This window comes from Gobius niger (assembly GCF_951799975.1).
Source record: "Gobius niger genome assembly, chromosome: 1".
In the NCBI taxonomy this organism is placed as follows: Eukaryota; Metazoa; Chordata; class Actinopteri; order Gobiiformes; family Gobiidae; genus Gobius; species Gobius niger.
In genome coordinates, this window is record NC_136852.1 from 64,078,132 (window position 1) to 64,104,193 (window position 26,062).

General features: G+C 41.4%; 1 protein-coding gene across 2 annotated transcripts in view; it reads right to left on the reverse strand.

The window, feature by feature from the left end:
* The window catches only part of znrf3 (zinc and ring finger 3), an 82,806-nt gene that overhangs the window by 5,827 nt on the left and 50,917 nt on the right, over window positions 1-26,062 (reverse strand). The window contains exons 3-5 of one of the 2 annotated variants that reach the window (XM_079571728.1): window positions 8,047-8,121; window positions 3,383-3,514; window positions 1,316-1,423 (exon numbers count right to left, since the gene is read on the reverse strand). In XM_079571728.1, coding sequence (XP_079427854.1) covers window positions 1,316-1,423; window positions 3,383-3,514; window positions 8,047-8,121 — 315 coding nt within the window. Of the gene's footprint in view, window positions 1-1,315; window positions 1,427-3,382; window positions 3,515-8,046; window positions 8,122-26,062 lie in introns of both variants that reach the window. The other variant, XM_079571727.1, reaches the window with a different exon arrangement.

Below are 26,062 nucleotides of genomic sequence, written 5' to 3' on the forward strand. Positions count from 1 at the left end.
AGGATTTTTGTCTTGTTAGACAAGTAAAGCCATCTTATTTTAGGCAAATTAATGCTTCATCTCTTGGCAATCTTTATTTCAAGTTAGTCCAAATCTACTCAAAATCGTGTGGGAGTGTGTGGTGTGAACTAAGTTTTGTCAGTTTGCGAGTGGGTGGAGTGGGTGGTTGGGTGGGCGGGGACTGTTTTTAATCCGTAAAGCACTTATGTTACAATTTTGTATAAAAAGCATTCTATAAATAAAGTTTTGATTGATTGATTGATTGATTGGAAATCAGCACTGGTCGTCTTAATTAAAGCACATTTCAAGCCCTTTATCTAAGGTAAAATGCCAATTTTACTCTGAGCAATTACCGTTGTAATCTGACCAGAATATGACCTTGTTCAACCTCTGCTAAACTATAAGAACCAGTTCTTTGTAAAGTAGTTTAAGGTCAGATTGTGTTGCAGCTCAGTGCTAGCATCAATGATTCTCAAACCTTTCACACCAAGTAGAACCTCATAAAATAGATGACCTTCTAAATACCATCAGGCCCAGATTAACGTCAAATCATGCTGTATAAACTGACACACGCTCACCAACTTTAACGCATTACATTATATAAGCATTGCATTAAAATGAAATCAGAAATTAGATAAATACAGTTTTAAATTGCTGATGACTCTCTGTACCATCTGAACAAGTACCACAGTTTGGAACCTAGTGCAAAATATTTCGGCAATTGCTACATTGGTCTCCAAATAATCTCAGATAATTCACAAACAGAATTGTCTAGTGATTTAATAATCTGAGCCAAATTTGTGAAGCTCTGCAGACGAGACAGATGTTTGTGTTAATCCCCAACCAGAATCCAAGTAGCAAAACACAATGAAGTACAACTACATGACAGTAATATCAAGTGTTAGGTGAAGCATTAAAGGTTTATGCAGAATGCGATTGAAAAGTAAGTAGTTGAACCACCACAAGCCCTTCATTAATGTTTCAGGATTCAGCACGGGGCGTTTGTGTGACAAACGACGTCCTACTGCGATCCGCTCCCTTAATTACCGGCTGAGGAAAATGACTGTCACGTCTCCAGCTCACCTCTCCACAGCGACGCCTGCGGGAAACCATCCTCATCCAGGTCTAAACGGTGTCACGACTTCTGAATGCTTAATGCCCGAAAGACCTTAATTAAATGGTAATCCTGATTCATGTGGCGTGCTTAAGCTTCAGCTCGAGAGCTATTTGTCAGTACAGGCCAGGCAGTTACTTACTTATTGATATGCTAAATAAATAAAGGGAGGGTGCACTTGAATTTCCTCTGTTGTCTTACCTGGCTCCTTCTCTGCTTCAGCTTGATCTTGATGAGCAGAATGAGGCAGACCAGCGACACGACCACGAAGAAGGCGAGGAAGATGCCCATGTCGAAGTACTCCGTGGGCTGCTGTGGGAAAAAGAGTATCACATGTGTCAAATAGATAGTGTAAAAATAACAACAAAGATTGGATTTTTATACAAATGTTTTAAACAATTGTATATGGCTGCACACACTATCAATACTTTTAAGGCCATCATTTTTGGTCAGATTTTTCAATAGAAACCTGACTAATTTCAAATCTATAGAAACACTTACAGATGTTTCTATAATTGGCGAAACTTCTAAAACAAATTTTCACTTTACTACCACTCCCACTCACTCTATTATCTCTACGATCTATGTGACCAAAGCATGAGATCTGCTGACTATCTGAACATCCTGGATGACCGGGTTATTCCATCAATGCATTTCCTCTTCCCTGATGGCACAGGCATATTCCAAGATTACAAAGCCAGCATCCATCTGGCTCACATTGTGAAAGAGGGAGCATGAGACATTTTCACACATGGATTAGTCCATATGTTAACATCACTGAGAATCTTTGGGATGTGCTGGAGATGGATTTCACACTCTCCCATCATCAATACAAGATCTTGGTGAGAAATGAAAGCAACACTGGATCTTTTGACTTTGCAGAAGCTTATTGAAACAATGCCCCAACGAATTTGTGCTGTAATCACAGATAAAGGCGGTCCAACCAAATATTTGAGCGTGTGACCTTTTCTTTGTTCGGGCAGTGTATTTACTTGCAATGGATTCAAAGGGACCCGACAGAGCTGCACTAATCTCTTGTTGACGAAAAGGCCGTACAAGTGGTGCAAATTTGACCAAATTTGAGGATTGATTGCCCCCAGTGTCTGCGTACATTGGTGTATGAATGGGTGAGCGGATCCTTGCTGTAAAGCGCTTCGAGTGCCTAACGTAGGTGGAAAAGCGCTATATAAGTTGAGACCATTTACCATTGTAGTCAAGTGGGAAATGGACAGTCTGCACCTGGGCAATAGTAGCTTACTACCACGCAGTGAATGAATATTGACTACAGTGTAGCAAAGACTTGTGTAAAGTGCAATAAGTGCAAGCCGTTTTTATGAGGCTGCAGTCCTATTATTATTCATTTATTGAAAAAAAAAAAGTCCTCAATGTTTTTCCCCAATAAAAAACATTTTTTCCTTTGAGCTTTTGTTTATGGACCCCGGCGATATATCCTGATATAAGTTTGAGTTATTGTTGGTGCGGCTCTCCGACTCAATTCAGGCTTCTCATGTGGCCCCTTATGAAAATGAATTGCCCATCCCTGGAATAGACTGTCGATAAAACAGCAGGCTAGGTCGAACACACTTTAATAATGAAAGGATATTTAATCGCAGCTTGGTTAGAATTTGAACTTGTTTCTACAGGTAAAGCTTTCGGCCGTTCTCCCGCTAATGCGTTTCCATAGTGACCCTCATAGAAGAAAACTTTATATAACTCAAGACACTGACCTGTAAAGCATGTGATGAAAGAATGCCAATAAAAGCCATGCAAATGATTTGGTGTTGACAAAATTGCCCTTTTCCAAATGAAAACACAAACTTAGCAAGCCATGGAAGAGTTTGTTTTGCCGGCTCATAAATTGTCCGGCTCTGCTTTTCTTCCATCTGTGCATGACTTGTTTTTGACGAGCTAATCCAAATCAAAAGCCGATGATTTAGAGTCATGACATTTATAAGACGGGCGCAGAAAGACCAGATTGTTGTGAGTGTTCTGTCTGTAGCATCTTTTTATCACACTCCGCTCTCATTACGGCTTAAGTTATTTGACCTCGCGGCGCAGCGCTTCCTTATCAAATTTTCCAAGCAAACAAACAGCTCTTTGAATGAGCGATATCCATCTGATGCAGCGCCGTGCGAATGTCCAAAGCCTCGGGGCGAGTGGCGACTACAAAAAAGAGCGCTCACATTTCACAGCTGGAATTTGCGGGTTTGTTTTCAACATCTGAGAAACATTTTTTTTGTGGGGAAAAAAAAGAAAGAAATCTCTTACCCGGGGCGGTCGGTGCTGGATGCGAGCACGGGCCACTTTCTGTTTGTTGACGATGTTCATGAGCTTCACTGCGTCGTTGCCCTTCACATACACCACCGGTCGCTTCAGAGGGTCCTCCGCCACCTGGTTTAGCTGTGCACAAGAGAAGGAGGCAGCTCAGTGTTATGAATGACCAGCTAAAGTCATTCATCAAACAAAAACATATTTTTGGGATCGAAAAAATGAAATGAATGTTCCAGCCATGTCCTAATGTGCGGAATGAGCTCAGACCTGTTCACCACAACTGCCTCTAAAATCCTGTGCTGTCAGTAAAAACGGTGTTACTTCGGGTCCGAAGTGCCGTCATGCATGAGCTTAATATAGAACCTGCAGTTACGCGTAAGACCTGAGGTGGCAGTAGTGAGTATAAAATGACCAACTTGCATCTAGTCTCTTTAATGACAGGGTATTATGCTTTGTGCAGGTAATTGGTAGTAATCTGAAGCTCTTTAACCTCTTAATCCCCGCCTTAACCATACGCTTTTTCCAGTTCAGCTTTACCCAAATCTAAAAGCTTCTCGACTGGAGAGTTTACAGCCTATAGACCAGTGTAACACCTCATTTGAAAGCTAAGATCTCTAAAACTTTTTAATCTCTATGGGTGTTATACTGGATAAATAAATAAAAAAAATAAAAAAAATAAAAAAATAAAGGAATTTCTTGGTTGCTTTGTCGCTGTGTTCATGTCTGATTTTTTAAGCATTTTTGTCATGTTTTCGTTTTTTTTTTGTTGCATTTAAGTTGTTTTTTCATTAGTTTTTAATTGCTTTTTTGAGACTTTTTCAAGTTTCCCACACTTTTTTTTGCCACTCTTTTGTCACTTTTTCATTACGTTTTTGTCACTTTATTTTGTTGCTCTTTTATGGCCTTTTCAACACTCTTAAGTCATGTTTCTGTTGTTTGTTTACCATGTTGTTGTTGCTTTTCCCGGCACGTTTTTGTTACTCTTTTATAGCTTTTTTTGGGTCACTTTTGTGTTGCATTTTCATCCTCGTTTTCTCAAGTAGCTTTTAGATTTGGGTAAAGCCGAACTGGAGAAAATGGGCTCGGTTCAGGCAGGGGGTTGAAAGATTAACCTGTATCACAATTTTACACTTTGTTGGTTGGAAAAAAGCAAAGCAGATCGAAAACTGAAGCTGAAACAAAACATCCAGTCCTTTCACTTCCTGATTTCCATGCAATCTCCACATAAGCCCCTCCCACACCCACTCCTTTTGCACCCTGATGATACTCCACATTGAGACACGAGCAGGAGAAACTGCGGCAAGAACATTTTTTTGATCATGCGAGAAAGCAAGTTCAGCGCACAAAAAGCTCACGATGTGTAACTCTTCCAGTCTTTTCCCAAGAGGCCGAGTCACATTTTTATGCAGAGCTACAAGCCCCGGCAGCTCCCCCACCGTTCATTCCCACCACGATTCCCTCTGTCTTCAATCGCAGTGTGAATAACGTGGCTAAAGTGTAACAAGTTGAAAGTGAGCTCGTTCTGCACCGCTGGCTGAGGAGATGCCGGGAGCAGCCAGGTGAAGGGAAGAATGGGACGTTCGAGTGCACACACAGAGCCTGCGGGCGCGTTCTCCACCAAACAACACCGGGAACTTTGACCCCCTCTCTCTCTCTCTCTCTCCCTCTCTCTCTCTCTCTCCTCGGGGCTGAAGACATGGAAACTGTGGTTAGGTGTCCCTCTGCCGCGTCTCCTCCTCTTGTCTCTGTTCTCTCTCGGAATCTGTAATTTGAAAAGCCCAAGGGAAATACCGTGGATATTCGCCTTTTCTATTTCGTGTGCTGTCGTCATGCGCTCCCCGGTGAAAATAAGCGATGTTCTGGTTTCAAAAGTATAGACACTGGGTCGTTTGATCTGCCATCGAGCGTAGAGATCTAGGGCTTTTGACAAAGGAGACGGCAATGCAAATTACAGCTGTTGTATTTCTGTATTGAAGTCAAGGAAAGGGAGAGAAGAGAGGACACAGAATTTGGGCTCAAAAACTCCTTGAGCAACTTATTACTGCTGCTACTCCTGTCGCTGTCTACTTCTATTACAAGATATTATAATCCTGAAGGTAACATAACAAAGGAGCTATGAAAAGGAATTTTACACAGATGATGCAGCCCAATACTACAACTATTACTATTACTACTATTATTTGTTACTAATACAGCACCAATAGTAATGCAGGCTGCATTCTTTCTACAAGTACAAATCCACCTTCTTCCGGACTGTTTCTGATGGTTCAATTTCTCACTATTTACGACTTCTGAACCCCCCCCCCCCGCACCCAACTTAAGTGAGTGCATTTCATCAGCCTCATTTGAAAGCTAAGACCTACAAAACTCATCTAGAAGGATTGCTGTTGCTGTGTTGTCATTTGTTTCATTGATTTTTGTTACTTTTTTTGTCACTTTTTCATACATTTTTTGTCACTTTTTCGACACTTTTCTGTCACTTTTTCATACATTTTTTGTCACTTTTCATCACTTTTTCTTGATACTTCAAAAAATAGGGTTACGTTCTTGTGTCACTTTTTGTGTGACTTTTTCATCCTCATTCTCGGCTTTGTCGCTATTTTGACGCTTTTTTCCACAAAGCTTTTAGATTTGGGTAAAGGTGAAATGGAGAAAATGTGCTCGGTTCAGGTGGGGGTTAAGAGGTTAAACAATTACTAAAACCATAACAGGAAAGGCAACAGCTTTTCTCAAGTTTAAATGAGAAATAAAGAGCGGGAAAGTTAAAAAAAAAAAATCTATATATATATTTCTTGTTGAGCTTGGTTCAGGTGGGGGTTAAGAGATTAAACAATTACTAATAACTACTATGGCAACTGTTATCATCAGCACTGAAAGCTACATTAATACCATCACAGGAAAGGCAACAGCTATTCTCAAGTTTAAATGAGTAATCAGGAAGAAGTCAAGAGCGGGAAAGTAAAAAAAAAAGAAAAAAAGAAGATGTCTTCATTAACTCTATCTTAATAATTTGATGACTGGCATGACTCCTCCTCCCCATCCTGCCCCTCGGCCTTGTGGGTGCTGTCTGCACTGCTTGAGCCGCCCTGACTGGAAAAGCCTCTCAGGGGAATTTAACACAGCCGCCCAGCACTGCCTTTCATGTGGTCCGCTCGCAATGCCTTTTATCTCTCAGCTCCTCCGCGCTTTACAAGCCGCCAGCACACAAGAAGAGTCAGAGAGAGAGAGTCAGAGAGAGAGAGAGAGAGAGAGTCAGAGAGAGAGAGAGAGAGAGAGAGAGAGAGAGAGAGAGCTATGAGACCAAGGAAGAAACGCAACTGCAAGTCCGGGCCTGGCGCTGCGAACATGAATACCACGGGAGAATTGTTGCCACAAAGACACACAAGCCCGACGTATTATGTGCTCTATGTGAGAAAGATTTGGAAGAATGTGGCGCTGAGAAAAGCGAGTGTGTGCGTTTCTTTTTTTGCGTTTACAACTTTGTTCTCAAACTTTCAGACACAACTTAAGTCTTTAGAGATGAGGTCATGTGCTTTCACGCCTGCTACCTGCGCAATTATGAGCTCAACAAGGTACACAGCAGTGAAAGCCATGTCTATTTTCAGCCTTCGGTCTCGCTCCCGTCTCCTTTGCACAAGTGAGAGCTCAAAGGGGCTGAGAGCTTGACTGAACATAAGGGCAGGGCACGTGAAAGGCACTCCATGCTCAGCGGTGGGTAATCAGTGACATTTGCTCAAGTGCATTTACCTTGAGTAACTTTCTGAAGAAATTGCACTTCTGAGAGTCGCTTTAGCGTGGCCTATAGTTAAGCTCTACAGGAGAAAGACTGTTCTGTAGAATCCATCATGTTGCTTTGAGTTACAGATTTGGTCCCACTGGGAGTAAAAAGTGACAAAAGGTTTGTGTCGACGCAATTTCTACTTTTCCTAATACTGTAAGACAATGGTTTCACAGACTTTCCACACCAAGTACCACCCCGTAAAATATTTGACTCTCCCAGAAAGCCTGGAACACAGGGCCGTGGGAGGATATTTTGGCTAGGGGGTGCTGAGAGGCAAGATTTTCTATTTATTTAATATTGCCTGTAATGCATAGACGATCCACCAGGGGTTGCTGTAGTGCCCTCAGCACCCTGGGTTCCCACGGCCTTGGTGGAACAAGATCAATCATGGAGAAAACAGGTGTAAAATAGATCTCAACATAATTATGTCAAAAGCAGGAAAAAAACACCATACTTAAATGCATTACCAAAGCATAGTAAATGAAATGCTTTATTATTAGAAAGAATAAACTCCAAAATGCAGATAAGAGTACGAAGAAGTGCTCGTACCACAGTTTGGAAACCACAGACATATGGTGCAATCGTTTGAAATATCAGAAGTTACACATTATTTCACAATTTGTCTTCTACAGTCGGCTTCTATTGCATCCATAATATACTCAGTACTGAAGGAGAACTACCAACCACCTCACAGCTATTACTGAGTGCGTATTTCCGTCATCACTGCCTTCTACATGGGAAATATTCATTTACAGTTACATTTTTGTCTATGCTACCTCTGTTCACTCTACATTCTACAGAGTGTGTGTGCGTGTGTATGTGTGTGTGTGTACGTGAGCGAAGGAGCTGCGTGAATGCGTCTGGGGAGGAACACACTAACCTGGTCGATGGCATCCGGATTCTCAGACACGTCAAAGATGACAGCCGTCGCACCCCTCTGCACAGCTCGCTTCGCCTGGAAAAACAAACACGGGACATAATGGTTTTAAGCAGATTGTCTCGCTGTAGAGTACAACAACTGCGGATGGTGCAGAGTCTAAACAGAGGATGAGAAAACATTGCAATATTGAGTAAGATTGTGTCTTGTTTTTTGTGTTGTTTGGATTTTTTGCAAACACAGAAAAAAACAGTTCTACTTCAAAGGACATTTCTAAACCACAATCGCTTATTTAAAGTGCACATTCTTCGTCTTATTCACACACAGTTGTAGAGTTAGTCACCCAGTTTCTTCCTGCCCTTCTATAAACCATTTCCTACTTCAGCCACTAGAGGGGGTTCTCTCTCCTCTCCGCATTCACCCACTCCATTGAAAGCCACAACAACACTGACTTGATAGCACGCTGTGGCTCACATGTGGCCCCCATAGCTGTGCCATGAGGTCATCCCAGCAAATATGCGTCTGATTATCACTTATCACAAGAGAAGCAAGCGATGCACTGCTATCCTATACGAGTCCTTCCCTTAAATCTAATTCAGCTCTACTGAAAAGTAAGTTGTCAAGGACTGCTACTGTATCTACTCCGCGCTATACACAAGGGGCTCTTTTATGTGCGAGCTTCTGAAGGCTCCAGCTATATCAGGCGAAAGATAAAGGAAACGCTTGGATCTGCAAAAGTTTCTCCATGCAGAATCCAAATTGGTTTCCCCTCTTGTGAGAGAAAAAAAACAAAAAAAACACTTTATCTTTTGCACAGCTCAGACAGTCTCACCGCACTGGCTTGGATGTGATCTGAAGGAGCGTATCCTGGAATTATTCAGTGCCCTTGGTCTGCGGCCAGGGCTGCTCATAACTAAAGGGAAGAGAGAGATCAAAGTGCCGATGTTACAGCGGTGCGACCGGGCTGGACAGTGTCACCGATCTTCCAACACACACACACACACACACGCACACGCACACGCACACGCACACGCACACGCACACGCACACGCACACGCACACACACAAAATGGGGCTGGCGGTGTGTGTAGGAGGCACACTTTCTCTCATCTATGGCCAAAATATAGAGACATTTTCAACAATATTACTTTGACATCATTGAGTATCCTAAGAAGAGACAGTGTAGGAAGAAGTACTACACTTATGAGTACAGATGGAAGGGAAAATGACTAAAAGTACTCAAGTTAAAGTATTAGAACAGGATACTGGGTTTAAAGTATTGGGGTACTCATTTTCAAATGTCAGATAGATAAGACTCATAGGACGAATTTAAGTGGTTCATCTTCAAGTGTCCTCACCCAAATCTTTCTGGTTTCCTTTATAGCTGTAGTGGGTGAAAATATTTGCCCATATAGCAGTCTATATGAGGATACCCTTGACCACAACTGTCTACACATTCTTCCAAAAGCTGTGTATTTTCATAAATCAGATACAACAAAATGTCCTCCTTTTATATTTCTATCACACAAGTCTTTATCGACACTGTGTTAAGTTTCATCGAGCTCATGTCTGGTGCCGTTTCCCATGTACTGCGTGTCCAAAGATCTTTTCCAAATGCTTTCTATGACATCCGCCGGAGTGCACTGTCTAGTATTACGCTCTTGAAGGAGGATTGTTTTCCACTCTGCTAATGCCTTCCTTAAAAAAAGAAAAGAGAAGAAAAAAAGGACAGCGATTAAGTGTCAAAGGTGCAATTTGTTTTTCCTCAAAAGCAGAAATGCCACAAGCTGTCATCCAGAAGTGGAGTAGTAGTGGAGCGGAGCAGGTATGTGACTTCAGAGAAAGCGCCGCGGCTGTATCGCTGCCTGGACATGTTGCGGCACGAGGGAAATTAGATTCAACCTTATAAAAAGCTTTTGTCGCACCATTCACTGTGAATGAGAATCAAAACGCATAAACATGACAAGTGGAGCTGGCACCGCATGTCTCAATTTGATTTATTATTGTCTCAGTTATCAAGTAGGTTACGACTACAGCTTTTATAGGTGATTTATGATGATTATTTCAGCGACCACACAGGACAAACATTGTGGTCCTCACATGTGTAAACTTAATCAAACGGAGCTACAAAAGATATGAAAAAAATATTGCAATATTCAGCAACTGCCTTGAAAAAATGCCATAACAATTTGATTATTTTTCCAAATCAATTTCATCATATTTTGTCCCCTTAAATGCAAATAAAAAGCCAGAGCAAAAAAAAAAAAGCCAGAGCAATTAGTCTTTTTATCAAAAGTATTAAATCAGGACCAAAGCAAGGCTAAACTTGAGGCTCTGTGATTTTGCAATATTCCGATAACAATAATTCGGTGATAGATGGTGCAGCCCAAACAAAAAGTTGCGGCTTATAAGTTCAAGAGTCATGATTCACCTCCTCCATTAACTCGTTCACTCATTTTGTGCAGTTTAAATACGTTAGCGTTACCGATTCAGCCAGTATTTATTTTTTTCCCCACCCATTGTCACATTAAGAGAGATACTACACCAAACGTTATGGTAAAAGAGTTTGAATATTTCTGAACAACACAAGAGTTAGCGCACTCTTAAGTATGCGGCTCCATAATGAATCACTCTGTGGTTGACGTCAATCGGAGGCGCTGATATCAATCAAATGTACAAACGGCTAAGCTAGCCTCACGCTGAAGTCTAATTGAACCAGAGAAAAATAGATAAAACTCATTTAATCCCAAAATCGTGGTTTCACATTGTAAAATAGAGTTACCATGGAGATCCGCCATCTTTGCAGCTGTTAGCATACATTTCTATTGCCTGACATTAGCTTAAAACAGTATAAAAAGTGCAGAACAACTCTGTTAGCTGCTGAGTTACTGCTAATCCCATAATGCTTTGCGATATGACATCACAGTCCCGAACTCTATAGCACCAGATTACAATCATTAAAACAAAAGTGGGATTTTATTATGTGTGGAGGCTACTGTTTTTGATGAGCCTGTTTTCATTGGTTTTAACAGGAGATTAACTGACTCACTGAATCAAATGACTCAACACACCTGATTCACTTTGGTGATTCATTTAACTCGGAATGTTTTCATCCCACTTCCTGTTTGTCAGTGGAGGTGTCGAGATTCACTATACACTAATGATTTCTAATTTTGACCTCACCCAAATGTGGTCGATGGGTTGAACTGCTGAAAACATCTGGGTCATTCATAATTTGCAATGTTCGATGGCTAATGCTAATGGTTATAGGCTAACCAGACACTGCCCTCAGAAGTTAGCATCATGGGTCTATGTGACGTTCCTTGCTCAGAGCCAATAACATAGTTACTTATTGCACTGGCCGATGAATGACAGTATCACCATCACCGCACATTCTTCAAATCCAAACATGACACAGACTTTCTCCTTGACTCAACGACCACTTCTTCACTTTCGTGCTCAGAAAGTTCAAAAGCGCTGCGAGTTGAAGGTGGGCTTTTCCCTCTCACCCACTTTCCTCCTGCAGCTCCGGCCCTTTTTTCATTCAGCTCAAGCCTGCCGCTTTGATGTCAGCTCTCGCGGTTAATAATTAATAGCTCTTGGTAAGACGCTCTCACAAGAAAGAAGAGATCTCCCTCCAAAGAGTCTCTCCACTCCGGGACAGGCCCGTGATGCAGTGCATGGGCTTGCCTGACGACAACAAAAATGCAGCCACGGGCCAACTTGCAGCTCGCAAAAAAGACATGACACATCTCCTTCCCAGCGCGATGAAGAGGTACAAGCGCCTCACACGCAGAACAGAGAAATATTTCAGTGTGGTAATGCGGTTTTATGGTCTGGGACAGGCTAAGTGACTCAAACTGTAAAAGTCAGAAATGCCTTCAGACGGTTGGGATTCCAAGAAACACAATGTCAAAACGCATGTTGTGCTTAGAGTGGGAAAAAAAGAAAGACATTTACACAACCAGTCAAAAGTTTGGAAACACTTTTTTATGTATTTTTTTTTTCTTTTGTTCAAAGACTATTTACATTGTAGATTGTCTCTGAAGGCATTCATTTACGAATCAACACATATGGAGTTATGTTTTGTTTTGTACTGCTTTGCACTTTTAACACCTTCAGTGAGAATCATACATACAGTGTTGAAAATGCAGGGGAAAAAAACACAATACATAATCTGTGAAGCACTGATAATTACTTCCACCATGTATCCACCATGTTGTGAGCAACTAGCCTCATACACGAGGCAAAAGGGTGTAGAAAAAGTCGACCGGAAAGCCACAGAACAACTCCTTCAACTGTCATGTCTCTTCTCTGCATCTTCAGTGTCCAAATGCTTTCATGTGTAAAATTGATTAGTTTATTATTGGTTTCTTATAATGAAATGTTCCACTAATCCTAGGATACATGGTGGTTTTGACAACACACAAAGTACAATTCATTGTGTTCTATGAATCAATTTGTCTTGCCTTAGGACTTTTACTGAGCCTCATTTATGTGATTTAGTAAGTCAACCTCGGGGGTCATTTAAGCGTTTGCTCATGTGCAAAATGAGTAGCATGTGCAAAAGCGGATCAGCAGCAGAGTAATTAATGCGTTTTTTTTACTCCTGCAGCATTCTCACATTTACATATCTGATTTGGAGCCCTAATTCTGAAAAACATGTCATGTCACATATTAAATAAGGGCGCCCACAAAAAGCTATGTGATATTTTCCAGATTGCACCCGCTATTCAGCACCTATCTTTATAAATGACCCCCCCCCCATGTGTGTAGTTAACGGTTACTGCCATATTTTATGACCACCAGCTATAATAATAATCCAGTCCAACCTTATTTACAGAGATGAACCAGCTAGATTCTTCTTTTTCATACAAGCCAGTTGTAAATTGCTCTTGCACACACTGCACTTCTGCCATGTGAACCTTTCACATCCTCAATAATGCTGCCAATGCTAGTTTCTCAACTCATCATAAAAGCTGAACCATATTCAACAATATAATAGACTCAAAACAAATGATTAGAATCAAGATTGCAGCCTGCCTTAATAAACTATAACTAATGTACAACTTGTTTCTTTCAATACATGTTTTTCCTTGGCTTCTTTAATGTCTTTAAACATAGGCTATTTCAGCACTTTTGTAAACAACTTCCTATTAAACCTAAGTAATAATATGTCAGAAAGGGTTCTATACGGCCCGCTGTGAAAGCAATAGCATTCATAGTGAGAAATAATTGCAGCTGAAATAAACATTAACATCAGGCAGATATGAACTGATGGCCTTGGATTCTAACCATAACTTTTTTAGTAAAGTTCACTAGTCCTCGTGCTGAGAGCTTACAAAGTCAATCATCCCAAAAAAGAAAAAGAAAAAAAAGAAGTAGGATGCCAAAGCCGGACTGCACTGTGCAGCGCGCGTGGTGTGTTCACAGGTACTTTGCAACAACTGCTGGCTAAACAAACTTCCCGCTGGCTCGCAGGCATGAGAATCAGGGTACAATCTTCTCTCACTGCAGAAAAACCGCAGCAGAAAAGTACTGAAAGTCCGTCTAGACGCGGAGGGAAAAATGAAAGCTATGTTTAGTGGACCAAAAAAAGGTCTGCCAGCTTGTAAGATCTAAACCTCGGACGTTTTACTTGCGCGTAAACAGAGTGTTCTCACCACGGCACCTCCCATATAGCCACTCGGATCTGCGTATGGTGATGTAAAAAAAATAAATAAATACTACACGCACCTGGAATACACCTGCCCTCAGTCTTTTTTTAACACTTGTACTTGTACTCGCATTTTTCTTCATCTTGTACTTTCCTCCCAAGTCCTTCTTTTCCTCAGCACCGCTATAATTAAGGCAATTAAGTCTTCAGAGGACTCTCCACTGCCATTATGCCGTAATTTCATGTTGCCTCCTGGATTTACGGTTTATTAAAAGATAAAGGCATACTTCTGTCCCGTGGATCGGCTTCTATGTGGTCGCCTCTCTTCCCTCCCCATCTTGGCCGGCTCAAACGGCGGGGCCCAGCGCGCCAAGACGGTATTTACGCTAAGCTAAAATAAAATTGGACATTTCGGCGAGAGCGTACGCGTGTCAGTGAATTGGAGCGACAAGCGGCTTCTTTTTCCTGCGTTTTTTGAGTAATCCGCCGCTCCTGACACTTTCATTACTTGCTTCCGTTGATCAGTGAGCACATTACTCGGCGGCTTCCTGCTCCCCCGCTGTGAACAAAGCACTGTGTAATTGTTAAGATGAGCAGTTCCTGTTACAATAGATTCATGTTGGCATCTGAGATTCACATAATGCTGCTGTTATATTTAAAGCCCTTTTTAAAAAAAATAAATGTTTGAAATTTGCTATTTTAATTGATGAATGGGATGCTGGTTTCAAGAAAAGAATGTGCAAAAATAAAATTGCAGCACTGGCATAATCATTGATCATCGTGCATTTAAAGCAGTACTAAGTAACTCTTGCCCCTAGAGGCCATAAGCGCAACTGCAGGAGGGTGATATTGTACATACAATTATACAATGTAAATATTATTTTCACTCAAACTTGGCTGTAAATACTGTTTAAAGTGACGCTAGCCCAGAGTTAGCTTTGCCCGCTAGCCTGTTAGCTGATTCTATTAGTGTGTATTGGTGGCTCCGGCCCGGTGGCAGTCAAGTTGCAAACATGGTTTTCTGGCCAGAGACACCAGGGGGAGAAGAAAGACCCGCCAATCATCCCATTAACACTTGTACTACCCCCACAGGGACTACGGAAAGGCTTTATTTAGGTAAACACGTTACTTAGTACTGCTTTAACTTTTCCTCCTTTCTCCCTCTTCTTTCTTGTCACTCTTCTGCTACAACTGTCAGCCAATCAAAACGGCCTCTTCAACAATCATCTCTCGACTTATTCAAATTCTGTGAATGCACTCTCTCCCACCTCCTCATTCTAGCATGTCACATATAGGCTGCAGCCCTATCCCATCTTCATGGAGCAGCAGAGATTGTCAAACATCTCTCCTCTTCATTAGATTCTTCCACGGCCTGTCAGGTCAACACCATCACATTCAACATTTACCACAAAAGGGGTGCACAGAAGTCAACAAAGAAGTCATTAAACAAGGTCTGACAAATAAATGACCGAGATAGCTTGTTGATGAGACAAACTCCAGTTATGAGGGGCCCGATTGTATTTAGGTGTCCGGTATCTGTGTCCAGTGGGGAGGAGCTGGAAGACGTTGTGGAGAGGGTGCTCAGTGTCTGAAACTATCGATTCCTAGCGGGGTCTAAAGTGCCAATATATCCTTTCATTAAAATATTAATCGCAGCTCACTTTGTCTCATCTCTCTGGATTGAAATGCTTTTGTCTTTTGTGTTCGGGCACCTCTTGTTGCAGAGTAAAATCGAACAAGAAATGTGGAAATTGCAAACACAGCCTTTAAATACTTATAATCAGCCGCAATGTCGAACTTTATGGTTATACTGCATCCTTCTATGCCAGCTATGGGGAAACATTTTCATGCAAGGGCCACATTGGGATGTTGAACTTGGCATAAGGGCCAAACTGGCTGTAATACAAAACATATTAAAAAAGTAACAGAATAGCATCCACAGACAGCATGCATCCATCCATCCATCCATCCATCCATCCATCCATCCATCCATCTTCTTGTCCGTTGCCGGGTCGGGGGGCAGCAGTCCAAGCTGGCCAAATCACATTGCACCAGCCCCTATGGCTCCTCAAAAAGAAAATCAAGGCATACACAAACATCCAAAAAGTGAAATATCAAAGTGCTCGGGAGAAAGCTGTGTTGTTGGTAGGGATGGGACGATAATGAAATTTGGGGTCACGATTACCTTGGCCAAAATAATTTCTATTAATAATAATAATAATACATCAGACTTGTATAGCGCTTTTTTGGACACTCAAAGACGCTTTACAACGATATTATCAAGATATTTGCCTATGGTTTAAAATCACAATATTTGCCTATGGTTTAAAATTGGGCAATTATTAAATATTCCTCTTCATTGTCTGCTGTAAATGTGAGTAAGAAATAAAGTATTTAAAGGCACACAGTGTAACATTTTGGACTATACTATTGTCGTCAATACAAAACATGCAACTAATGATTTGGATGAGGAACTTAATCTACTGAAATCTTAAATACTGCTGATTTTAGTCACATCTCCATGGAGACATACCCACTTCTGGTAAAGTTACTGGCACTGGTTGTCTGATGGATTTAGCGATTATCTTCTTGCACAATGATAATAAAATGTGGCGAACGATCAATTGACGCATTTTTATCGCTATTATTAATACTATTGTTTATCGTCCCATCAGTAGTTGTTGGCCACGCTGCGTTGTATAATTTAACATGCAGCACGAGCACGCATGTTGTTCACCAATAAAGGAAATTAATTGTTGTATTCTATTCTATTATTCAGTGAAATACGCTATTTTCCACATTCACCATTTAGCAAATCATCTCTGATTCGAAACTCTAATCTAACATTTCCATCCTTCGCTTCTATCATCTTAAAAGGACTTGTTTGAGAATTCCTCTGTCCAATTCCTCCTTTGGCAAACTTTTAAACACACTTCCATTGCCATTTCATATTCATTTTAACGCTATTAAGCCCACAGTTGGGAGCGTTTTACAAGAGCCCCGGGACATCTGAGGCAGCGTTTTTTTTTCTTTTCTTTTTTAAGCTGAAGGAGAAAAAGTGTTTACGAAGCACATAAAAATCCACTTGTGCGTCAAGGGGAGAAGAGAGTGCCGCTCCGAATGCTCCAGCTCATCTCGGTGTCCACATAAACTGCCAGTTAAGCCAATGTAAACACACGAGGGAAAGGAACACTTGAAGCACTAAGAGAGCTCAGCAGCACCATCAATATCAGGCCACAGATAAGAGCTCCACTCACTCCACCGCCACACGAGCTCAGGGGAAGGAAATAGATATATACAATCCAATATGTGGTCTCAAAAGTCAAACATCTAAAAAAAATAATAGGCAGTTTATTTAGTTTATTTCAACACTGATGCAATAAAGAACAAGAATCAATGAAAACATGTCTCCAGTCAGTCACGGGAATACTTTACCCTGAATTAATAAAATTTGACTTTCAAACGTCACAAACCAGACTGATGTTTGATGAAACATTTCGAAAGGTGCGCAAGAAAAAGTAAAAGAAGAGTTGTGGTTGGTATAAGTCCAAGAAATCCAACCACGGGGATTCTCTGGACTTAAAACCAATGTTTTGCCACAAAACTTTTTTTGCTAGTTCCATTTATTGGACTTAAATAATATATGGACTTAACTAAGAACTAAGTAACTTTTTAGCCTTCATAAATCCTTTTCGTACTCCGTCTGAGGGTAATACAAGTGTTAGTGGGATGATTGGAGAGTCTTTCATGGTGTCTCTGGCCAGAAAACCACGCTTGCAACTTTCCCTGCTCCGACCCACAGCCCCAAAACACACTAATGGAAAACATCTCCCTCACTGCTCTCTAGGGATGGGTACCATTAAACGGTACCTACTTGGTACCGACCGAAACGCTCTGGTCGGAGGCGGTGCCAAGTTTCGGTTCTTTTTTCTCTCCAGACGTGAATATATGACCCGACGATAATACGTGGAAGCGCTCCAGGTGTTATTACGCCTCACAATATAGTACCCCTTTTTATCCGCTGAGAAAATCGACATGTTTAATTTTGTGTAACTAGACTTGGATCTTGTAGCGTTTCACGTGACTGTATTTAAATAGGGGAAACGTGGAACAGCTTGGTAGCTTCTAACTTCACCCCAGTTTGGAGCTTTACCTTTGCTGGGAGAGGCTAAATGTGAACAACATTTGCGTGACTGAGCGCACGCACTAAGACCAGACAAGCATCAACTCATCTAAGCTAAGGTAAGAACATATCTCAGTATGTAAAAACGGTGGCCTATTCCGAGAAGATCAGTACCATAACATGATACATACACACGTTTTAACAGATCCAACTCTGATTACAGGAAATGACGCAACTTGTGCTGGAGACTCTTCAAATTAACACAATCCATTGTGCCTAGCTTCGAGTGCTGATTTTTCACTTCAACTGGACAATCTTCTCAATATTCTAACACCAGAATGAGACAAAATATTCAGGAGGATCTGATTTTGACTCTTTATTTGTGTGCGCTAAGCATGCTTATAGTTCACCAGAAAATGTCTAAAAAGAGAGAAAAACTGGCCCCCTCGGCTAGGCTACGCCCCGTGGTATGCTCGATACTCAAAACAGCCCATACATCAAACATTTGGGTCTGTCACCAAACACAACATGCAAATCTCAGGTATAGGGCCTTTCGGTATAATATCATAAGTATTGTGATACAGGCATTGGAACAATACGATGCGACATAAACATATTATGATACATCACAAAACGATAAGGCCCCAGGACATTTCCCTTCTCTTTTCTCTGCCAAGCCTGAATACAATTTCATTTTTTCCCCATGTGTCAACAGATAAACGGCATAGTGTAAAATGCAACAGCCCCCTCAGAGTAAAACATGTGTCATTGTAATACCAGTGATTCTCTGTGTAATGTTCTATAGTTTCATATGCTGCTTGTGTATTGTGCATGGAACATTGCACGTCCCAAATGTGCACGGGGTTCTGGGTAATGAGTCCAGAAGGATATGGGAGAAAGAGACACTCTCAGCTGATGTAATAAACTCACTGTCTGACAAAGATATGAGCAGAGGGTATGGGCTCTGGCATTCTGCATAATGGGTATTCTCACTGACTGGTCCCACTCGGCTGCCCTCCCGGAGGGAACCGTTCCCATGAGCAGCCTCCCCCATATGAGCAGAGAGCAAAACACAAGCATGAAGTCACCAGATACAATGATGCAATGTGTTAAGATGCATGTTGGCAGGTTATGATTATCAAATTAACTAAATATGTTTGAAATATGTGGGGAGGCTCAGGGTATTTTTCTCTCTGAAAAATGTCCTGACATGGCTTTTTAGTGCGATCAATAGTGCAATTTTTCCGAAAGTACCAGTAGATGTTTGACAATGGTAATTGGACAACGATTCATGTAACTCTAACAGTCAGAGCAACCAAACAATGTCCTGTGGATAATTATTCCGAGCCCATTGATTTTGGCATAACACCATCCTGTTACTTCTCTAAAAGACCGGCACTGTACACGCTGTTTTGGTGTTTTCATCTAAATCTGTGTCCCAACTTCCCAGGCTGACTGTTCTGCCCCTGTCTTCAGCACAGCCCCTCCTCTTCATCTGCATCAGTGCACAATATGGGGTGGCCATTCACCCGGCATTGCATAACCCGAATTATACAAGTGGATAGCGCTATCAAACGAGTGTGTGTTGGAGGCACCTCAGAGGAGAACTTGGCACAGCGCCGGCCATTAAAGAGCCCACAGAGCGATCTATCTGAACACACTCGTCCCGCGCACACCTCAGGGCTGACAGCTCACTCTGTAAAACAGTTATCAATAAAGACAGTTCATGTTTCTCTCAGGCCTAATCTACAGGCGAGTACCATGGAACTGTTCGAACTGTCTATAGGGCAAAGTGACCCGGACTAATCAGCCGGAAAAGATTGGGTTCACATGACATCATAACGTTCTAAAAGGGCCTATACATGGGTTTCAGTCACATGACTTTTTCACATTCATTATGAGGACTTTTCACCAGATACAAAGCAGGGGTATCATTATTTTTTGGTAATAATTTCAAATTCTCACTTAGCTATTCTTCCTGGTTCAACAAGCCCACTGCCCGTTGAACACCTGAAGTTTGACATTGAGTTTCCCAGGTAGATATCCAGGGAAAGTCGACTAATAAGATCTTCATCAGGCCCAGAGCTGTTTTTCTTTCAACATACTTTCATTTCTCGCTAAATCTGTTAAGCTTAAAGGTGCTATGCGCAACTCTAAATGTTAAAATAACCGTTTTTCTCACCCATACATGTTTAAACAATTGCCTGATGTGCTGATTGAGCTCCTCTCTGATCACTGCACTCGCCCCTATAATCCTGTGCAGTAAAATAAATAAGACAGATTCGGGACGGAATCTTAAGGTTTTGAGCCTGGGCGTGACGTCATGCGCGTTCACGCGCACCTGGCTCTGGAGAGTTTGTTGATTCGCCGCCATTATCCGCATCTGCGAAGACAACTCCGCGACTTTTGCGAAAGTAGAGGGTGGATTGTAAGTGACCGGACACTTGTTCATCCCAAACCCAAACGCAAACTCAACGTACGATAAAGAAGATCAAAACTTTGTCTAGTGTGACCGAAAAGGGGCAGTTTGGAGTCAAACAGGCGCCGCAGAGACGAGTCAACATCCGACAAACTACCTCCGGTCCGCTCTCGGGCTCACACGGACCTCAGCTGCTTTCTTCTTACTACAAGGGTAAGAAGACACAGTCTCTAATGTCTAATCGATGTCTGATACGGTAAATCTATGTCAACAAATGACTATGCGTAACATGTGTAATGCTACGTCTTTAGCTTGTAGCGTTAGCTAAATCTACGATCAGAATTGGTTTTATTGCCATTGCCAATGAGCAGGTTCACAAACTTGGAGTTTTCTTCAGATCATTCGTACAACATGAAACATAACATAAAAGATGAACACTATGTTTTAGTGTTTGGTTTACCGGGAGCCTTTTACGTTTCGCTCACATCTTCAAAATGATGCTAATGCTAAACGGTGCTCATGTCCTTGACCAACACACTGACTTAAGACTCAACTTTGTCTGATATGTTTTCTTTGGGGGGAAATCAGTAAATTGTTCCCAGAAACGTGGCTGTTGCTGTGTACTGATTGTAATACATTATTTGTGAAGAGCACACGCAACCCATATACATGTTAGTCATTGTTTACTCCTACTTTAGACCTGGTTTATGTCTAGACCTAGTTCAGACCTGGTGTAGTCCTGAGTTAGTCCTGAGTTGGTCCTGGTTTAGATGGTGTGTAAATTGCTAATACATAAATAAATAATAATACCGTAATAATGATAATCTCTTCCAATCTTTACTTGGTTTGGGGTCAATAATCTACTGATGTGCATTTTTTTGGCTAAGATCTTGTATGTTTTCTTCTGCACAGGACAGAGCTTGAGCGAGAACTGGCCACAGACACACATGTCTCTGATTATGTCGCCCTGTGTCTTTGTGGTATGTTTGTAATGCAGTTCCTACTGTCTTTTCCTTGTAAAAGAGTGAATCAAGTGTGTATGTTTTTGTTACACAGCCCTGGTGGTTCAGAGCAGAATCAATTGGATGAACTTCCCATCATTGGGCTTGAGGAAGCCTCATGGACTGCAGTTATAGTAGAGTTGGTGAGGACTAAATGTCTGTTGTGTTTTTTTAAAAGTCATGAACAGGATGTTATGTAATATAATGTAGGTGCATTTGTAATACTTGTGCATATATATCTGCATAGTTTGCCCACGCGGACACAAGATGTGGAACAGCCATAACCTCTTCAAATAATGAACATGAGTTTGTTGCATCTTCTACTATGAGACACATCATTTCTACTGCGTACCAGCTGTAAGGGAGTTTTGGACAGAGAAGAGGGCTGCCATTATAAACCCATTACAGACTAAAGACAGTGTTGTTGGCCTTGGTAAGTTATAAACTGCAGATATTTGCAAATTCTCTAATAACTGACATGCATCTGTGTTTCTATTTTAGCTGACGGACAAATGGACTCCAGGTAATTCAGTGGTTTATGTGCTTTGTCTCCGGCCTTTTTTGTTTCATTTGTAAATCAGAATATTTTCTGTATTTGAGATAGTGATGGGCATTTTCTAATGCAGTGTTTGTGTTTTATAACAAGGAGAGAATCAACGAGAGGCGTTTCCCATTCCCTCGACATCTGGCATCTCACTAAGAGACTTTATGCTGTAAGTGACATGGTTTTCATGTGAGAGTGACATGTAGTAACGAAACATGAATTTAAAATGTGAACTTGTTCAACAGGCCTGGGTGATGTCGCGACATAAAACAATACTTGGCTGGATAAAAGATATTGTAATTGTATTGCTTGTCAACATGCAAGCAACAGAGGAGTTTATGGTGAGTCTGATCATTCAAAATGTATGCAAAGTAAAGTACTGTAGTAATAGATGTCAATGTTGCTTCTACTATGACATTATAGAGGTTCATTTTTGTATTGTAGTGTGTGTGGTGAGGTGTACTCCACTGACATGGTGGAGTCCATGGGTCTTTGTGTGATAAAAGTAAGGAAAGAGAGGTCCTACACCCGGGATCTGCCTCCTACAGCTGATCTGGTGCAGTCACGTGTCCGCAGAGGGCATTGTTTTACAATGCATGTCTGGTCATCTGTTCCATAAAAACACATTTGTTCTAATTGCTAAAAATCATGTTTTGTTTTTCTAGATGCCATCAGCTCCCTGAACAAACTCCAAGTGAAACATAAGCAGTGCATATATATTTATTTGTACAAACATGGAACAAAATATTTACAATAAAGCCTTTTCTTCCCTAATTCGTAGACATATTTTCTCATGTGCTCACAGCTTGTTTATTGCCTGAATGGTGCTTCTTTACAGTCAACATAAATGTCCTCACTGATCAATCTTGCTCATGACTGCACCTGCCACGAGTACTTCTGCCTCCCCCCCTGGTCTTCCTCGTGGTCTCCCCGTCTGCTCCGCCCCTTCCACTGCTGCCACTTCTCTCCACAAGAACATCAAAATGACCCGAGCTGGAATTCTAAAGGGAGAACAATATTTTGTTATTGTGATAAGATACATGCTGTATTCTACACATTGCAGGAAAGAAATACAATAATGAAGGGGTGCTTATTTTACTTCCCTCATGTTGTACAGCAGGCTGACTTTTTACAAAACAAATAACTGTATTCGTCTACATCAAGTTTGCTTCTGAACAGCATAACTACCGGCCCATGCACTTTCTATTTCCCAGCTAATATGATCTTGTACTGTGTGAATTAATTCCATGTTATGTGTATGGGGAGCCTTTTTTCCTCTTCTAAATGTATAAACTAGTGACTTTTGGCCGTTACATACACTGCCCTGGTACAGTAGTTGAAAAGTATTAGCACATTTCACAGATAAATGTATATCAAATTACTGTCTAATAAGGATATATTGCTGTTGGAATATGCTACTAAGCAGATCAATAAAACAAGCTAAACCCTCACAAATATTCGGAGGATCAGGATGTTTTAGCCCAGATGGTAACGTTATATTTCAGTCTACTTTGTTGACCAACTAATAAGGTATTTGGTGTGTCACTCACTGATTATTATTATTTAATTTTATACTAAGTAATAATTTATATTATTCATGAACGCATTACAATTATAATCCAATCATCAGTGAACACACAAAACGGGTAGAAATGGGATTATTATTATTTATTTATTTTACCTTTCTCCTACCCCCGTTTTTCCTCTCAAACATCAATCTTGTTTACTGAAATGCAAAATCTTTTCACATAATTCAAAATAACTTTCTTACCTCTGAAGACATTACGACTCTCAACAAAAGATTTGTGCAATCACGAATGACGCTCCTTTGGTTCTGATCGGCTCGTGCTCGTGCAAGCGTGCGTGTGGTCCAGGAGCGTGCACAACTCTGAGTGCAGTTCCGATTTTCGCCAAAGGGGGCATAGTTCTGCGAAAACTCAGAGACTTGCGTTGTGCACCTTTAATAATTGCATACTTGTTGTGAGAACTTGATGGATAACAAGTGTGTGGATAAGTTTATATAATTATATAATACTGTTTTGGAATAAGACGGCTGAATACACGACTTGCATTTACCTCTGGGTTTAAAAATGGCAGGTTTTGGTTAGCCGCGCATAAAGCGAGCAGAATTGAAACATTTTGTCAAAAGCAACAGCTCAGAAAAATGTTTGACTGAAGACTCACACAGGGGAGAGCAGAAGTGAAGATGAACAAGCAAACAAGAGTGAACATTTGTAAGTGCTTTACTCTGAAATGTAAAGCAGCGCTCCACAGAGACAAAAAAAATGGACACAAAACAACCAGGAAAGACAGACAACAGAGTTCTGCTTTAAAATACTTTCTCTGTAAATAACTTGTTTGTCTTGTTGCGCCCTGCAGGCAGCGTTTCCCCTTCTCTTCAGGTCTCACTTGTGGCAGCATCATCCAAGAAGAAAGGCGCACAATTGGACAAACAAGCTAGATTGAAACGGTCTGAGTCAGAGCACCACTAATCAAGAAGTGTTTTGTCGAGCTGCTGCCCACTGCTGTGCCCGGCAGAGACCAGCCGCCGGGCCCGAGCAATGGACAACCACTAATTAAATTTCCTCCTCTTTTCCTCCCTGTCCCACCCCAGTTGTTTTCTTACCGGTTTGGGGCTCTGGCACTTTGTGATTCACAGGAAAATAAACAGGCTTTCGGACGAAGGACAAGAATACAACTTTTTAAGTGGCTCTTGTCAGCTTGATGTCTCAACAGGAACGTGGCTGATAATAGAAGTTCTGGGTTCAGAAAATGTAACATGATGAAATATCAGGTCAAATATCATTTCTTGAAATCACTCAGAACTCAAAACACTGAAATGTATCAGGTCAAGACACAGCTAGATCCACATCTGCAATGCAAACAAATAAAAAAAAGTCAATTTGATCAAATTTTAAAGCAGAACTAAGCAACTCATGCCCCTAGAGGCCATACGCACCACCGCAGGTGTCGTAGCATGTTGTGGTTTTTTACTCATTAATTGTCCGTGAGAGTAAATACTACGCTGACAGAAAAGACAAAGGGAGAGAGGGATATTGGACATCCAATTACACAATGGAGATCATTTTTTTCAGTCAAACCTGGCTGTAAATGCTGTTTAAGTGGTTAGCTTTGCCCGTTAGCCTGTTAGCTTCTTCTTCGTGATTCCATTAGAGCAGGGAAAGCTGCAAGTGTGGTTTTCTGGCCAGACACCAAGGGGGAGATGAAATCATCCCATCAACACTTGTACTACCCCCAGAGGGACTACGAAAAGGATTTATTAAGGTAAGCAAGTTACTTAGTCCTGCTTTAAATGTCAACATTAGAAACCAGGCATAACCCAAATCAAACTACTAGATTAACTTCTCAACCCCCACCTAAACAGAGCATATTTTCTCCAGTTTGGCTTTACTCAGCTCTAAAAGCTTCTTGGAAAGCGTCAGAATAACAACAAAAATAAGACAAAAACAAGGATCAAAAAAGCCACAAAGGAGCCACAGAAAAGTGACAAAAGAGCAACTGAAACAACGTGTGGAAAAGGATCCATTTAGATGAGTATTTAGTATCGTTTAGTATTTATTGTATTTATTGGGTGATATGTTAGGGAGTGTGGCTTTTAGGCTGTCTTTCCTAGAGAGAAAATGCAAGCATAAACCCGGGCTTGAATTCCACTGTATGTAAACACTGCTTGTTTTCTTTTCCCATGATGCTCAAGTGCCGTGCTCCACCTGTACAAGAGCAGGAGCCGCCATTGGGGCTCCGTTTAATCTCTTTGTGCCCAAGAGCTGCGTTCGTGGTCCGTGTCCCTGCATGCTTCAGCTGAGGAGAAGCTCTGAAGATGGAGCTCTGCCTGGGGAGGGCTCTTGTTGCTGCTTGTCCCTCCTCAGATCTGGCCAACTCTCCACTCCCTCCCACCAACCTTTAAAAACTTCACTCCGCGCCACCTGCTCATGACGGGGATGTGTTCATACCTCAGACAAAAAGGACAAATGCACAACTAGAATCAGTTCAAGAGGAAAACGTGCCTCTCTCTCTCACCTGGATCCCTGTCTATAAGCACAATGTCTCATATTACGGCGAATGTGTAAACCAGTCGCACGGCCATAACTGGAGGAGGCAACGTGTTTGAAGAAGAACTCAATGTACGCCCTCAGGTGAGATTTGAACCAGCGAACGGTCCATCAACCCAAAGTTAACCCTGGCAAGAAAAAAAAAGAAAACAGTTTGAGGAAAAGCCCCAAGCTGTACACAGGCAGGCCTTGAATGATCATTGGTG